The 16,321-nt window shown below is 40.7% G+C and overlaps 1 protein-coding gene across 7 annotated transcripts in view; it reads left to right on the top strand.

Moving 5' to 3' along the window:
- SEMA6A (semaphorin 6A) overlaps positions 1-16,321 on the top strand; it is a 124,793-nt gene that overhangs the window by 76,732 nt on the left and 31,740 nt on the right. For all 7 annotated transcript variants that reach the window (XM_058538937.1, XM_058538955.1, XM_058538963.1 and 4 more), the window contains exons 7-15: positions 874-964; positions 3,988-4,107; positions 4,790-4,878; positions 5,742-5,959; positions 9,571-9,702; positions 11,896-12,051; positions 13,472-13,648; positions 14,011-14,151; positions 14,239-14,319. In XM_058538937.1, coding sequence (XP_058394920.1) covers positions 874-964; positions 3,988-4,107; positions 4,790-4,878; positions 5,742-5,959; positions 9,571-9,702; positions 11,896-12,051; positions 13,472-13,648; positions 14,011-14,151; positions 14,239-14,319 — 1,205 coding nt within the window. The remainder of the gene's footprint in view (positions 1-873; positions 965-3,987; positions 4,108-4,789; positions 4,879-5,741; positions 5,960-9,570; positions 9,703-11,895; positions 12,052-13,471; positions 13,649-14,010; positions 14,152-14,238; positions 14,320-16,321) is intronic.

Genomic DNA, 16,321 nt, shown 5'->3' with positions numbered 1-16,321 from the left:
TCAGGGCTGATCTCCCTCACAAAATAAAATAAAATAAAATAAAATAAAATAAAATAAAATAAAATAGGGCCATTTCTTTTCTCCTTTTTTTTTTTTTTTACATACTAAGATGGCCAAACAAAACTTGCTGGCAGGCCAGTGATAACCTCTAGCATACAGGAACAAGGCCTGGGTTGGGCACTAGGAGATGGAAATCAAATAGCAGCCCCACTCCTCACTGCCCTTGACCTGTGTGAGCCCCTCAGCTTCTGGGCCTCTCTTTCTCATCTACACAATCTGAGGCTGGGACATGTTTCTGAAGTAGGTGCAAAAGGCCACCTGAGCTCTGCTTGCATCCGTGTTTTTCACCTTTGCTGATGCTGTACTATTCTACCAGGTAACCTGAGGAAGAATTCCAGTGTCTTCTCCTGGAATTTAACCTACAAAGGCAGGACTCCTCAGGCAAAACAAAATCAAACACTGAGGTCATTCTCTATAGAGTTCATGACCCAACAGATAATTTGGGGGGAGTGGAGAAGGGAGGGGAATAAGTTTCCTTGGTGATTGCTTCAAAAATTGCTTTTCCAAGGAGAAGATGCTTATTTCTAGAGCATCCTAGAAGGATATGGGAATCTATTTATTGTAATGGTTAACAGTCAAGCAGATATGATTGAATTTCAGACTCCCTTAGCTGTAGAACCTCGGTCAAGTGGCTGCATCTCTCTAACTTCAGTTTCCTCATCTGAAACCAATGGACTTATCTCAGAGAGTATTCGAGGATTATTTGCACCATGCATATCTGTTACTTAGCACATTAAGTGCTTTGTAAATATTAGTTGCTATTACTACTGTTGGTTGTTGTTGTTCTTAATTAAGTCCAATTATTTCATTTAGATGGATACTTTGGAATCTTTTGGGGATGAATTTAGTGGAATGGCCAGATGCCCTTATGATGCCAAACATGCCAACGTTGCACTGTTTGCAGGTAAATGACCTGATTTCCTCTCATTGCATTTGCTTTTGCACGTTCAGCCTGTCGCTGTGTATCTGCTCTGGAGGATTCACAGAGTCACAGTTGTGCTTTGATTCTCTGGTGAATACTGTAATTAAGAATGCCTTTTCCATTTGAAATTAGTATGGAAATTGTACTTTTGCTTCTTGAAAGAAGTCTTTGCCACACTTACCCCTGCTTTTGTGCCTTCAGAAAAGGATAACAGCTTTGCACTGAATATGTGATATATCAGTTAGGGCCTGTTTGGGCTCAAGTAGTAGAAAATCCCACCTCCAACCACCGATGTGGATTGATTTTTCAAGGTAGGGTAGACTTTGGGGTTGGTTTGATTGAACAACTCAATAATATCATCTGCAGGTCCTTTTCATTTTTCTGCTATCTTTCATTTCTTTCTTTTAGAGAGACTGGCTGCTCTCACAGTCATAGGATGGCTGCCAGCCCCAGTTAGGGCTACATTAGGACTGTATGTCCACATGTAGAAGGGAGAAGGAAAGAGACAAAAGGAAGCTTCTGGAACCTCTCTCAGAGCAGTGAGGCCACATACCTGCAAGTTTCCAGCAAAAATCTTCTCAAAGATCATTGACCTGATTAGGTTGTATACCTGTCTCTGATGGAAAGATTGCAGTGGCAGAAGGGATGATGCTGACTAGCATAGATTGACCCATACTCCCCATCCTCACCCCTTCCTTCCCCTGCAAAGGATATAAAGCAGCAGCAAATAAGCCATCATTTTCAAATTGGGATATTTGTGTATGAGTGTGTGTTTTAATTATGAATTTGTTTAGGAATTCATTGCCAGCTGTGTATGTGGAGGTGGGTGTAGGAGAAGTGTTGGTATAATAATGATTGTTATAGCATGTAACAAAGCAGTTAGCTATAATTCCCATCACAACAGCTAAAAACTGGCACATCCTAGCTAGACGAGGAACTTGAGGGCTTTGATTATGAAACAAGATTAGCTCCTTGAACCTCATCCTCAGTGTCATCCACTTGTGGGCCTGAATCTGCAGTCACAGATTGTAGAAACGGCTTGTGCCAAGTTAAGAAGGAAAAGTTCCTTGGGTTCTCCTCCAAAGTCAGAGCACAATATTAGTAGGAAGCAACATTGTAAGAAACACAGTCTTGTCAACCTATTTATCAGCATGGGCAGAAGCAAGGCCAGTAGAAGGAGATGCTTGAGTATATTTTCAAGTGCATAGCTTCCATGTAGCACCTTTCTGACACTTGAACCTGCATTGGTTGGTACCATGGAGGATGTGGGCTGCAGGGGAGAATTTAAATTTAACTGTAAACTAAAAAGAGGACTTCTTGTAGCCTGAGGTAGAAAGGGGAGAATGGGCAGAGTATTTACTAAGGCCACCAACCTTCCAGGAGCTATAAAGAGCGAGTCACATGAGACCATACTATGACTGCCCCTCTCCTCCCCCAATAGGTATATTTGAAAAGGTGTTCATTGGAATGTTTGAAACCTCATAACAGCTCAGCCCTTATTAATAGAAGATCCTTGCTGCAACTGAATGGTTGTCATATTACCAAGAGTGGCAGATTAGTGCTCTGTTTTACAAGTAAAGTTCTGGTGAGATTCCCAGTGTTGAGTGTAAAACAAAAAGAGTACAGGAGAGTGGTCAGGAGGAATAGCCACACACACACACACCACCCTCCCACTGCCCCCTGCTGCTTCCCAGGTATATCTGTATGACCTGGGCTATGATTCTATAATAAAAGTTGATTTTTGTAGATGTGTGTTTGTCAATAGAAAGGTTTGCTGTCTGCAGTGCAAATATAACCCAAACAGTCAATACTTTTAACACCTGGCTGTTAATAATGCAGATATCAAGACAGCAAACTTTTCTATTGACAAACACATATCTACAAAAATCAAACTTTTATTATAGAATCATAGCAACCTTGAACCTGAGGAAATTTCAGTTATTTTAAGACCAAAGGTAGACATCAAGAACTCTGCTTAGGTATATTTGGATAACCTTTTTTTTAAAATCATTATACTTATTTCACAATTGGAAGAGCTTAAAGAGCACTGTATTGTACATAAGCCACTTTGACATACAATTAATGAAGATATTTAATCCATTAAAAATGAACCAAGTCATTTTTTATTTTGAATATAATTGTTTCTGTTTTTATCTACATAGATTTTGCTATTGTAGAACATTGCAATTGATTATTTGTGTGTAGCATGTTTGCGAATCCAGGAAAAGAATCAAAAGTTTTAGGGATTAATCTTCAGTCCTCTTCACTTTCTTTTGCTTTGGATGTACCCTCAAGCATATCACTCAAAAAGCAAGAATGCGGTTTGAACTGAGTGTCACCCCTTCCCCATTTTTTCTTTGCTTTGGCATCTTACATGTCAGAATGTTTTCAGTTTATGACTTGGGAAATACTGACGTAAATATCTCGCATTTAAACTAGACTGGTAGGGTGTAGTGGCTGTCACGACTGAGGTGAAGAGGAGTAGAGACTCTCTGGATATAAGTCGCAATTTAGTCGGCTTTTTGCTTATGAATCCCGCTTCCTCAACTCCCCTCACCTGTTCAGTCTGAGAACACCATTCCTTCTGCTTGTACTTAAAAATTCTGGTGATACAATCAGCTTCGACCTTTCCCTGGACTTCCACCTAACCTAGTTTACCACAGTGTGATGGCAGCGCAGTGTCCAAGTGGCCTTGGCCTTGAGATTTCAGTCAAGGTCCATCTAATCAACTGAAGCAAACAAGATTTTTCATGTATTCTGTTCCCTGAGCTGCTGCTGCTTAAAAATTGCCATGCAATTTAAAAATGAAAAATGTTTCGTCTCTATGATCCCAATTTAAAATGGTTAGGAATGTGGGCCAAGTATTTTCCCAGCGACTCTTGTTTTTTTCCCAATTGTCCTATATCATTTGCCTGATGTAGGAAAGGAATGTGGAGGATGTCTCTATTATTCCTCCACACCTACTGTCTTGCTCCCACCCCATTCACCCTTCTTTTTCTTCTAAGATGGAAAATTATACTCGGCCACAGTGACTGACTTCCTTGCCATCGATGCAGTCATTTACCGGAGTCTGGGAGACAGCCCAACCCTACGGACCGTCAAGCACGATTCAAAATGGTTGAAAGGTGAACAAACAAAAGAAGAAAAGGGGCGGGGGGGATACATATCATGAGGGAGATTTAGAGTCCGAGTGGACTAGACTGTAGTTTCATTTTAGTAATGGATTCTGACAGACCAGAAGGTGGAAATTGCATCTTTTGCCTCAATTGATTTATTTACTTCCCTTTTTCACTTCCCATGAGTTTCTGGAGTATTAACAAAAGTACCAATGCCACCACAATAGAATATATTACATTCATCTTTCCCTGCCTCAAACTCTCATTTTGAGTCCCACGTGAAAAGAACTGAACATTTCATTCATGGAAGGGAACGGGGGATTGGAGGTGGTGGGGAACAGGAAAAAAGCTATTCACAACCCCATATGAGTCAGGGTTGACGAGATGTGTACAAAATCCTTTCTGTAATATGGGCACTCCATTGTGGAAAATAAAATTACAGAGATATGCAAAGCTCATTTATTCTTCATTGTTGATTGCAACTGCTTCTGAAAGATAGAATTTGTAGGCTTGAGTGCTTTCTGAAATCCCCAGCACTTGCATGGTGTGAAGTCATTAGAAATGGTTAGTGTTAACCAAGTGTCTAATGGCCCTACACTTTTAATTAATAACATGTCTTTGGTTGCAATTGATTGACGTTCTTTTAACTCTGTGTGACATGTCCCCAGTTAAACTGCCCATTTGTCCACAGAGCCATACTTTGTCCAAGCGGTGGATTATGGAGACTATATCTACTTCTTCTTCAGGGAAATAGCAGTGGAGTACAACACCATGGGAAAGGTAAGAGGGGAGGATGTCTCACTTTTGGACCAATGTTGTTATGAATAACCTTGAAATAGGAACCATAAATCTAATGACAAGGTCATCATTTTGAGAAGATCCAGCCAAAGCTTGGTGGAAGTGAGACACAGTGCTGCCTCGGAGGCCTGTACGCTTTTTCAGAGCAGTAATGGATTACAGGGGATCTCTGAAATACTTCTATTGAAAATTTAATCAACAGATGTTTGGTTGATTTCATACTGAGTTTCAAGTATCTTGAGATGTGGTTTCTAGGTATACTCATCAGTTTTCTCTTTTTGATTGCGTTGCTCCACAGAGAGGGAGTAAATATCCACTATCTTTAAACAAACAGAGCGTCTTGATTTTTGTCTTTACTGACAAATGCAAAAGAACACTTATGGGATGTCCATTTCCGTTCTTTTACCAGCGAGTAGATCAAGGTCACTAAGTTGGAGGGCACAGATTCAATGCCAGTGTGGCTTGCACAGTTATAGGAATGCAGAGTATGAAATTCAGGGCCCAGAGGCAGTTAGCAAGGATGGCAGAGATGGCGCATACAAAGTGTGCTTTTGTTTGAGGAAATAAAAAGCTAAGCAGTCTGTATGGAAATGAGTTTATGTGGCTGGGAGCTGATCCCCTGAAGGATTTATGGCTCTGTATTAAATGCCACAGCCTTATCTTCTAAAACATGCTGTTCCAGTGCTGAGTCCCCCTCGCCCTTTTATTTTTGCTACTGATTTTAGAAACATCGGATTAAATTAAGCACCTTGTTGTTCTGTTTCTATTTTCAAAGAAAGGCAAATTCTACCAAGATCTCAAAAAGTGAGTGCATTTCATTTTCCCTGTGTGTTTTTCCTCTGCAGGTAGTTTTCCCAAGAGTGGCTCAGGTTTGTAAGAATGACATGGGGGGGTCTCAAAGAGTCCTGGAGAAACAGTGGACATCTTTCCTCAAGGCTCGTCTGAACTGCTCAGTTCCTGGAGACTCTCATTTTTATTTCAACATTCTCCAGGCGGTTACAGACGTGATTCGTATTAATGGCCGTGATGTTGTCCTGGCAACCTTTTCCACACCTTATAACAGGTAACCATGCCCTGGCTGTGTTGACCTAATCGGTCCTTCCTGGCTTCCTCTTCCCAAGGGGTCCTCTTCTAATACACAAGATTTGTAACTGATGGAAAAATTGCCACTCACTTAACACTCAGTTTTCATCAACAAATTAACAGTCATTTATAAGCATTATTACGTTAGGATTTTAGGGAAAGTAATTAGAAAAATTATAACAATATCTTCTACTTATATGCCTGGCATATAAACACTATTCATATGTTATTTCTCAATCCCTCCAGTAATCCTGAACATGGAATACTGTTGGCCTCTTTTTACACTTGAGGAAACTGAACTCAATTATTTACCTGGTCCAGGTAGTCAGTAGATGGAAGAGGCAGCTTTGAAACTCAAGAATGTTCCTCCTTTCTCTTCTAGGTCATCTAACATACTATTTGATTTTTAATATTTCTATGACTGGATCAGTAACTTTTGAAGTAAAAACATTGGAAATTTATTAAAATGCTACACAGTGAAATTTAGGACTCAGATGAATCCATCTTGCATCCCACCTAAGGGGCCTTGGTTATTGTCTTGTCAGAGGATTCTAGATCCCAACCACAGCATTACTGTCTGATTCTAGAGGGCTCGAGTGAGAACTTCAAAGTCATTAAACATTGTACCTAGAAATACTGAGTGTCAGCCTGTTCATTCCTGTTTTTCTATTTATTTAAGCTAAGACTTTGAGCAATTAAATGACACACTACTAATTGTTCTTGGAGCAATGGAAATGTGTGGAGATTAAAGAATACAAGGCAGTCAGGCATTAGATTCCCTGGTACTTAGCTCTCCAAGACCTGAGAGTCCTTGCACCCTTGTGTGAAAATGATCATAACTCCGGGCATGGTCATGAAATCTAAATACATGTACTATATTCTCATTTCTGTGTAGAACTTTGGATGTTCTATATTATCTTCCTCTAGGAATACATTCTTTTGTTTTGGATTATACTTTTTACGAAGACTTTTGAGAACTTGATGAGTGCCTAGATGACAGGCACATACATGATGAGACTGGAGGATAGCATCAAGAAAGAAATGTTTAAGAACTGGGCAGAGCCCAAAACAGAGCAAGCTGAAGGATGAAATAATGTTCCCCAATTATATGGAGGACAAGAGTCAAGAGTGCCCCACTGAAGATATCTGAAAATATTAACCTATATTGCAGCAAGAAGTATTCAGGTAGATTTAAGTAAGCTTTAACTGTCTGTAGCGATTTTTAGACTTGAGAATAGAAAAGATATTACAATGCAGGCCTTGACTGTTCATACTTCAGAACCCATCTATCTAGGATTGTTGAAAAGAATACTGTCTTGGTACATGGGAATGCAGGAGCTAGTGGAATTTCAGAGCACATTTTTAGTTTGTTTGTTTTCGAGGGCGTGAGTTACTTTCTAGTTACAACACAGTAGTAGATATCTGCATATTGCAGATACTGCATTTAAAATATTTTCTTAAAAGGTCCCTAGGAAACATCCAATTAGTGTACGCTTATGCAATCTCAGAAACCGTATTTGTTCAGTAAAATCAGAAAATGGTAAAAATGTGCATACTCATTTTCATCTATAGTCCCTCCCTGGTTTTACTCTCTCTGATTTCATCCATTTGCACCCCATCCTCCAAACATGGTCATGTCAGGTTGTTTCAAACCCTTTAGGTGCTTCTCTTTGCCCTGGGGATAAAGCTCAAGTTCCTTGGAATGGCACACAAGCCCCCTCATGGTTTGGCCCATCTCCTCCCCCAGCTCCATGGGCTTACTGGAGCTAAAATCTGTTCCTTGAATGTGCCATGCTTGCTCATGCCCTGCTCTCTGCCATGTCTTCCCACCCTACCAATGTCTGTTTGCCCTGTTCTCTGCCAAGTCTTCCCATCCTACCAATGTCTGTTTGCCCACTGAAACTCTGGGGATGCCCCAAGTCTCAGCTTGAGTCACTTCCCACGAGACCATGTGCATACCTCTTCAAGTACTACTCTTACCAGACTATCTTGGAGTAGTTGTTGTTGTTATTACCGTTGTTGTTATTTGCCTCCACATCGAACTGTGAGTCAACAGAGAGAGCAGAACTCTATGGTATTTATTGAGCATTTACTGCTTGAGATTAGGGATTCCATAAATATATACTGAATGAACAGAAGGTGGGAAGAAAGGAATGAAGGAAAGATGAAAGGAAGGAGGAAGGGAGTAAAGTAGGCAAGGAAGAAGAAAGGATTTCACAAGAGATTCTAACCTTGGGAAGATATTAAAATCCTTGGGTATCTTTAGTTATTACGAGGTGCCTCATAAAATACTTCAATATTTATCCTATTTTTCTTAAAACTTAAAGTAAATATGTACAGCTGTTACGTTTAGGAAAGGGAGATGTGAAGAGAGTCTTACAAAATTAAATAAATAATGCTAGAGTTCTGAAATTTCAAAACAAATCAGGATCACTGTCTTATATACTCAATTCTGTGAACTAACATATATATACTACATGCTTCAAAATTCATCCTGCAATCTTGTTTTAAATAAGCTTTCTAATCCTCTCCCTACTTCTTTCTTTATTAGTAATACTTCAATAATTGTGTTCTGAAATTAAAGATAGCATAAAATTCTCCTAATCATTTATGAAGTGATTTCCATATCCTTTCCACACGTGCCAAATCAAGACTAAATGGCCCTCTCTGCCCTGGATGATGTTCCTGTGCTGCATAGCACCCACGTCTTGCCCTGGATACTCCTGCCACACAGTGGCCCACTCCCTCACACCCTGATTAAAACTCTTGGCCAGCTGGTGCCTGCAGTTTATTTGATCAAAATCAAGGAACGACCATAGTCAAAAACAAACATGGGTTCCGTGTACCCAGATAAATGAATAATTCATGCCTTCTCACCATTGATAAAAAAAAAAAAAAATCCCCAAGTCCTTCCAGGAGTGCCACGCAAGGATATAATTATAGGTAGAGATTACCGTCGTTATTATTATTTAGCACTTAATAGAGCACTTTATTTGCAAAGTGTTGGTGCTTTAGAGACTTAAATTGTTTAGTTGTATGCAAATAAACAGGAAGTAAAAATTGAAATGTACAGTGACTAACATAAAATACGCGTGGGTTCCCCACACATACATTCTCACTCGCGGAGTCCTTGGCTTGAAGAACCAAATTCAAAGAAGCAATACGCGAACAGTAAGGGCACTTTTACTTCAAATTTTCACCAATATTAGAGATGTATAATGTTTTCTAAAGATTTTATCTTTGGGTTATTGACTGATAATTAATATCAGGCAATTGGTGAAACTTCAAAATCACCAGCTCAACCATTCTTTCTTTATAAATAAAAGCGATTCCAGAAGCAATGAAGACATGAAGAGGTTTTTTTCTCTTTTTGAATTTGCTGCAACTAGCCCTTTCTTTAATGCCATTGATGCAAATTAGATTCACAGAAACATTCTCTGTATGCACTAGGCTCCCTTACGTTTATAAGTTTATGATATGAATTTTAAACTTCAATTGCCCATATTAGGAAAGTTTTTTTGGAGTATGTTTTCCAAGCTGCATATGTACCTGTTGTGTGAGTAACACTTTGTGTGACATGTCATGTTGCAGCATCCCTGGGTCTGCAGTTTGTGCCTATGACATGCTTGACATTGCCAATGTTTTCACTGGGAGATTCAAAGAACAGAAGTCTCCGGATTCCACCTGGACACCAGTTCCTGATGAACGAGTGCCTAAGCCCAGGTATATGCAAATATTTATACGGCTATTTTGCACTTCTAGAGATGGTGCAGTTTGCTCCTCTGATAATGAACATCTTGTGAACTGCACACTAGTGCTAGCCATGCAGACACAAATGCCAGAACAATAGAAAGGCCTGTGAGGTCATTTGCCTTCATCCACTTAACCAAAACTCAGAGTTACCTATAGTTATATTCAAAACAATGGCTCTCCAGTCTTTGTTTAACCTCTATATCTGTGGTTTATCCAGTGTAATCCTAGAATGATAGGAACCATCTGGTCCAACCAGCCCCAATGATGTATAGTTGAGGAAACTGAGGCTCGGAGAGGTATAAAGTATACTGTGCAAGTTCACGCAGCTGGGTAGATTATTTCTGCCACTCCTCCCTGCTTCCCTTCAATTTCACAGAGACCCATGTTTTCAAACCCTAATAAAATGTGAAATGTAAATTGAGTTCCCTGGATTTTGTGACCTGGCTAGCTTAGAGCTGAGTCCAGGCCTCCAGGCCAAGGGAAAGAAGAGACCAGAGGCTACAATGGACCATTAGGATGTCTCTGGTCTGCCAGGTTCTGATCTGTTTTGGGTCCAGATATAGTGCAGATTCCCCCTCCCCAAACTGTGTCCCAGATTGCTTTCATGGGGAACCTATCGTCCAGAGACAATCCAGAGATCTCTTGGTCTTATGTAATCTCCTTCAAATCCTCACACGAAACCAGTGAATTCATTATTTCTAACTGAGATAGGATGAAGCTCTCCCCTAACCCCGTGTCTGCCCTCTTCGTGTGGCAAACCTTGCACGCCTCCATTACGGCATTTGCAATCTAAGCTGTGTAGAAGCCTCCCTGTGTGCCCAGCTTTCTACACTGAATTTGCGCCCTCCGGAAGGAAGCTCAATGTCTTCTTAATCATTTTTCATTTCCAACTCTCTCCTCCAGCCTCCAATTCCCCACACAAAACACCCAGCCCAATTCATTTAATTGAACTAACTTAGATAATGTGAACCACTATACCCAGGGGAGAAACTCCTGGTTAATCCATCTTCATCACCTGAATTATCTGGCATGTGCATACTCTGTTACTTATGGAGAGCAGACTAGGTGCAAAAAGCACACCCTGGCAACCTCAGATAGATTCTCTAAGTGGTTGCCTGTGATTGTCAGCTACCTTCTAGGTAAGCAGGAAAGGGCCTTAAGCCTGAGGGATGAGGTTTCAGGGAGTACTTATGGAATATGCCCTCCTTGGTGTGTAAAGATGGTGTCAGCCATCAGCAGGACACATACTTTAAGTGATTTTCTACTGGTGGCAGTGTGTTTACCCTCATCCTTCCAAGTGTTTGCCTCGTCACTCTTGCAGACGTCGGGATGCTTTCAGGGGCTGGCTGGGCTAGTGCCATGAAACAGCGTGTGCTTGGGGCTACATCATGCCAGTGTTGTCAGGGTCCAATTTCCTCTCATGCACCCGAAGGCAAACCAGGTGTCTGGACAGGATTGGCATCAGTGTTTGCCTGATCTGACTTTGCTGAGATGTCCCTTGACTCCTGAACTCATAGGATTTCTTGTAGAAATGAATTTTCATTGTCATTGTTCAGTAATAAAGAAATGACCTTTCAGGAGAGAATCTTTAGTGTAATTGGCTTTTCATACCTGCCCAAACCAACCAAAAATAACAATAAAAACAAAACCCAATTGTTCTCTGACCCTCAGGTAGTGAGAGATGGTTATACTGAGTCTTGCTGGTACGGTACGTATACTGGCTGGCGGCTTTTTGAATGCCTTTGTTTTCCACCTTGTGAAAAAGTCAGCTTAATTCTTTCCTTTTGTAGAGCAAATGCCTCAAGAACTTCCAGCAGGTTTTAGTACAGGTAGAGCAGTCCCTCAGACGTGCAAACTACACATTCTCTCATTTGCTTCAAGTTCAATCACCATTTATGGGGTTTGTTTGTGCTTCTCAGGGGAAGCCAAGCTGCCCCCAGCCGAGGCTGAACCGCCCTGGCCGAGGGTCCTCTATGGAATGGAATGAGGAGGCAGCCTGGAGGAAATCTAAGCAGATTTTATTTGGTGGCATTCTGCATTGTTCAGCTTCCTCTTCTCAGCCTACAGTACATTCTCCCTCATGCCAGATGCTTAGAGAAGCAGTTCATTCAAAGAATTTGCCATAAGGCATGAAATCAGCTCCCTCCCTGTGTTTCTTTTTAGGCCAGGTTGCTGCGCTGGCTCATCCTCCTTAGAAAAATATGCAACCTCCAATGAGTTTCCTGATGATACTCTGAACTTCATCAAAACGCACCCGCTCATGGATGAGGCCGTGCCTTCCATCATCAACAAGCCTTGGTTCCTGAGGACGATGGTGAGGTGGGTGTCAAGCAAACCGTGTCCTAAATGGATTTTTCCCTACTGCATCTCGTGCTCATAGAACCTATTGGTGGATCATGCTTTGAAATGTCTCAAACATCTTCTGTTATTCTGGGCATCGATTCAGCTATGAAATGCTGGCCAGTTGGGTAGATGCCACCAAACCTCCATAACTACATTCCTAGTGAGAAGAGTTCTGATATTGTCAGGCTAAATGGACACATGCCAGCAATTAGAGGAAACAAAGATATTTCCTTCCGGGTTAGCCCATTAATCCAATCTGTGCAAAAGAAAGGAACAGTGAAGGAGAATCAGTCAATGGATGTGGATACCTGTTTGGTAGGATATGGTTGTAAAACATGCTGCAGATTCCATCTGAGCATTGTCCCTGGGTTGTTAGCTGTCAAACGGAGCATGGACAAATGGAGCATTTGCACAAGTATGCCAGCATGAAGGATTCATACTTTAGCGTTTGTTATCTGAAGTTGTGGCCAAGAGAGAAGGGAGAGCTGATTAGAAATCTGTGATAGCATTAAATATCCTCCTTGTATTTATTTGCAGCTTATTTCCAAACAATTCCATGGGCTTTCCCAAGTACCATCTGGTTGTGGGAGTCATCAAACAAAATGTTAATTAACTTTACCACCATTTCTAAACAGTGACTTTATTGAAAGATATTAAAGTACTATAATGGTTCTTGCCCATAAGATGGAAACCATGGTATAAAACTTGCAGAAGGGTCCATGTTTTCTGGTTCCTGCCATTGTGCTTAGGAGAAATAGGTATCTGTGGAGTATTGAATGGCTGAGAGATTTCAGAGAAAAAGGATGCCCAATAGGACTTATCCTAGGCATGTGACAGGACTGATGCCCTTCAACGTTGGCTATAAATGGATCTGTTTGGTTTGCACATCCTTATGTTTATTAATAGTGACATCAACAATCTACCTCCCCATCCCTCTTAGCCCCTATACATACAATTGGAAAGCTTTCCAATCTGACATTTTGTTGACAAGGCCTTGCACCTCAGGAAGTATGGAAAAATGATAGCAGTTGCTTTTCTTTTCAATGTTAAATGAAATGTTAAATGAATTCACATTATTTCTTCCCCTCTTCATACGAGACATCAGCCTTTCCTTGTTGCTCATGAAAGGGACAATTGCTGAGTGGTTTCAGATGGTTATGGCTGTCTATTATGGAACTTGGCCTCTACACACATACCTCCTTCCTCCCCTTGGAGCCATACTAATGTTCCGCATATAGAAATAAAGGACCAGAACAGCTTGAGAGCGTTATTCATATGCATATATTTTTCTTGAGGTTATTGCTAGAAAGCTATGTCACAATTATTTGAAATGAAAAAGGGGACACTTTAATGATAGATCAAGACAGAGATATAAAATGCGATCCTGTCATTTTAGATACCGCCTGACCAAAATTGCGGTGGACACTGCTGCTGGGCCATATCAGAATCACACTGTGGTTTTCCTGGGATCAGAGAAGGGAATCATCTTGAAGTTCTTGGCCAGGATAGGAAACAGTGGTTTCCTAAATGACAGCCTTTTCCTGGAAGAGATGAGCGTTTACAACCCTGAAAAGTGCGTAGAATGTTTGATTCTTTCTTAGTAATATTTTGTGTTTTTATGATCACTTTCACTCAGAGAAACTCATGGCAGACTTAGGTTTTATGCATTTTGGGGTGGCTTTTAATATTATTTGTAAAAATCTTTTAATATATAAAAAGCATTTTCTCCTTGCCAATAATTTGTGTGTTTATATAGATACACATATGTACATGTATAGGTATGTGTGTTTGTGCATGCACAGGGATCGGTTTCACCTTCAGTTAGATCAGATTAAACGATCACCTTCTGGGCTGGGAGGTGGGTGTGAGGGTGGTGGCAGGAAAAAGAACTGATCCAAGAGATCCTATTAATATTACCCTGCCTTATAAAATTAGGTGCAGCTATGATGGAGTAGAAGACAAGAGGATTATGGGCATGCAACTGGACAAAGCAAGCAGCTCTCTGTATGTTGCATTCTCCACCTGTGTGATAAAAGTTCCCCTTGGCCGGTGTGAACGACATGGGAAGTGTAAAAAGTATGTATTTTGCCTCATTGACCGTTAGAACGTCCACAGTGCTTAGAAAGGAGTCCTAGGTAGCTCATGGTCATCCTCTTCCTGCAGAACCTGTATCGCCTCCAGAGACCCATATTGCGGGTGGGTAAAGGAAGGAGGTTCCTGTGCCCACCTGTCACCCAGCAGCAGGTAAGGAGCCCAAGGTGTGGGAGAGGGTAAAGTGGCCTTTGGCTGCTACACATTCTAGATGTATGACTAACTGTGCTTGCACACACCACTGCCACTCAGTCTTCTGTGCACAAACCTTATCAATGGGACTGCCAGCCGTTCTCCTTCCGTGTCCCATTTCATAGAATGCTCCAGCATCACATGTGGCAGATTTCCAATTTATTAATCATCCATCCTCAGACTGATTAAAAACACAGAGAAAAGAAACACAGCAGGCTTCTAAGTATTCCCTGGAGAGAGGGACAAGAAGGTGCATGCCTTGATCATCGCAGTGCGAGAACAGCAGAGAGAAGGAGCAGTAGGGTACCAATTAGATTAGTGATGTGGTTTGTCCAGCCGTAGCAAAACTGGCTCCTCTAATTGACCATGCAGGGCTGAGAAGAAATCAGAACATTTGTTAAGCGATGCATTTGTACTGCAAGCATGGTGTATACATCCAATAAACCTTTCTCCTGCACTGAAGAACAGTTGACCCTAGTTCTCATTAGCTAGTCAATCAATTCTTGGCAGTTGTCCAGAAGATCAGCTAGATCAGGCCAGTCTACCAGGCCTGTGACTTTGTTGCTTAAAATTGGTACCCTGGCTTTAAATGCTTAGGTGGCATTAGTTAAAAGGTTTCTTTTGTTTTTACTTCAGTGGATGTGAAATCCAAAATAACATTTGGAAAAATATTCAGTGCATGTCCTTGACAGGTTATGGCACCTCAAGGAAGGTGCCATATGGCAGCACAGTTCTTCCTTAGCTATTCCTTCAACTTCCCCAGATCCAAAGGGGGAACAGAATCGTCCTTACATCACTCTGAGCCTCCTCTCCCGTTTTAGAATACTAGAGAAGCAGACAGAAGGGCATGTCTGATGACCACCTGCATGATTTGACGGAAAGTATTCCCATAAGCAGAGCTAATGATAACTGTAAAGTCTGACCTGGAAATTTGACTAACGCAAAGGACTAACTCACTACATATTGTTAGATCAGCTTTGCAAGTAGCAATATCGACATACTACAGAGTTAGAGTTTTATATCTTTTCTTGGGGACCCTAGAAGCAAAGGAGAAAGGATCACAAAGCACAGTGAGGGAAGCTAAGAAATGACCTTTCTATATTCAAGGTGTGACCAAAAGTAATAAGATTGATTTTTAAAAATCATTTTTAACTTAATATGAGAACTCCAAAATTGTTCCCTGCAAGATCTACATACATATTTCATTGCTCAAAACCTGCAGAACTCTCCTTGGAAAGTGGCTTTCATTACCACTAAAAATCTTTATCTTTTGAAGATGAATTTCATTTTTAACACGGCAAAAAACATTGGAAAACAAACATGGTGGATTATTAGATCAAGGTGTGACTTTCAAAATAGTATTCCTATATGGCTCATAAATAAATTCTGAAGGCAGTTGCAAAATTGAAATAGGAGTTTCAATTATGTTGTAGGAAGAAGCACAGTTTATTCAAAAAAGAACAGTACACCTTTGGATGATTCCAGTGTGCTTATGTTAAAAATCAAAATAGATATTATTAAGATTGGTCTTGTTAATGTTATATAGCTGGTACAGCCCAGTGGTGACCAAGTGCACTTGAAAGAAAAGTGAGCATATAGAGGAGCATGAGGGTATTACTCCCGAGGATTGGGTGTAGGGTCGGGAGTGAACAAAATACCCGAGTGGTCTCAGCAAAATGCACCACCATGTCCTATCCCTTCACAGGTCCACCCATATCCACTGGCCATTTGTACCTTTGAACACTGTTATACAAGTTATTTCTAAGCAAAGAAATAGATAAAAGTCTAGCAAGGCAAGAGTTGGTATGAAAGACAAAGTAGAGAGGAAAAGAGCTCTATTTGTTTTTTAATTTATGGACTTCTATATCACTTATATAAGGAATGTGTGTCAACATTTAAACCTTTTAAATGTTTAAGAAATGTTCATGGAATCAGAGTAAAAGAAGGATATAAATAATCCACA

This window comes from Diceros bicornis, chromosome 1 (genome assembly GCF_020826845.1).
Source record: "Diceros bicornis minor isolate mBicDic1 chromosome 1, mDicBic1.mat.cur, whole genome shotgun sequence".
Classification (NCBI taxonomy): Eukaryota; Metazoa; Chordata; class Mammalia; order Perissodactyla; family Rhinocerotidae; genus Diceros; species Diceros bicornis.
The sequence above is the reverse complement of the archived record's forward strand: the minus strand, read 5'-3'. Positions and strand labels throughout refer to the sequence as shown.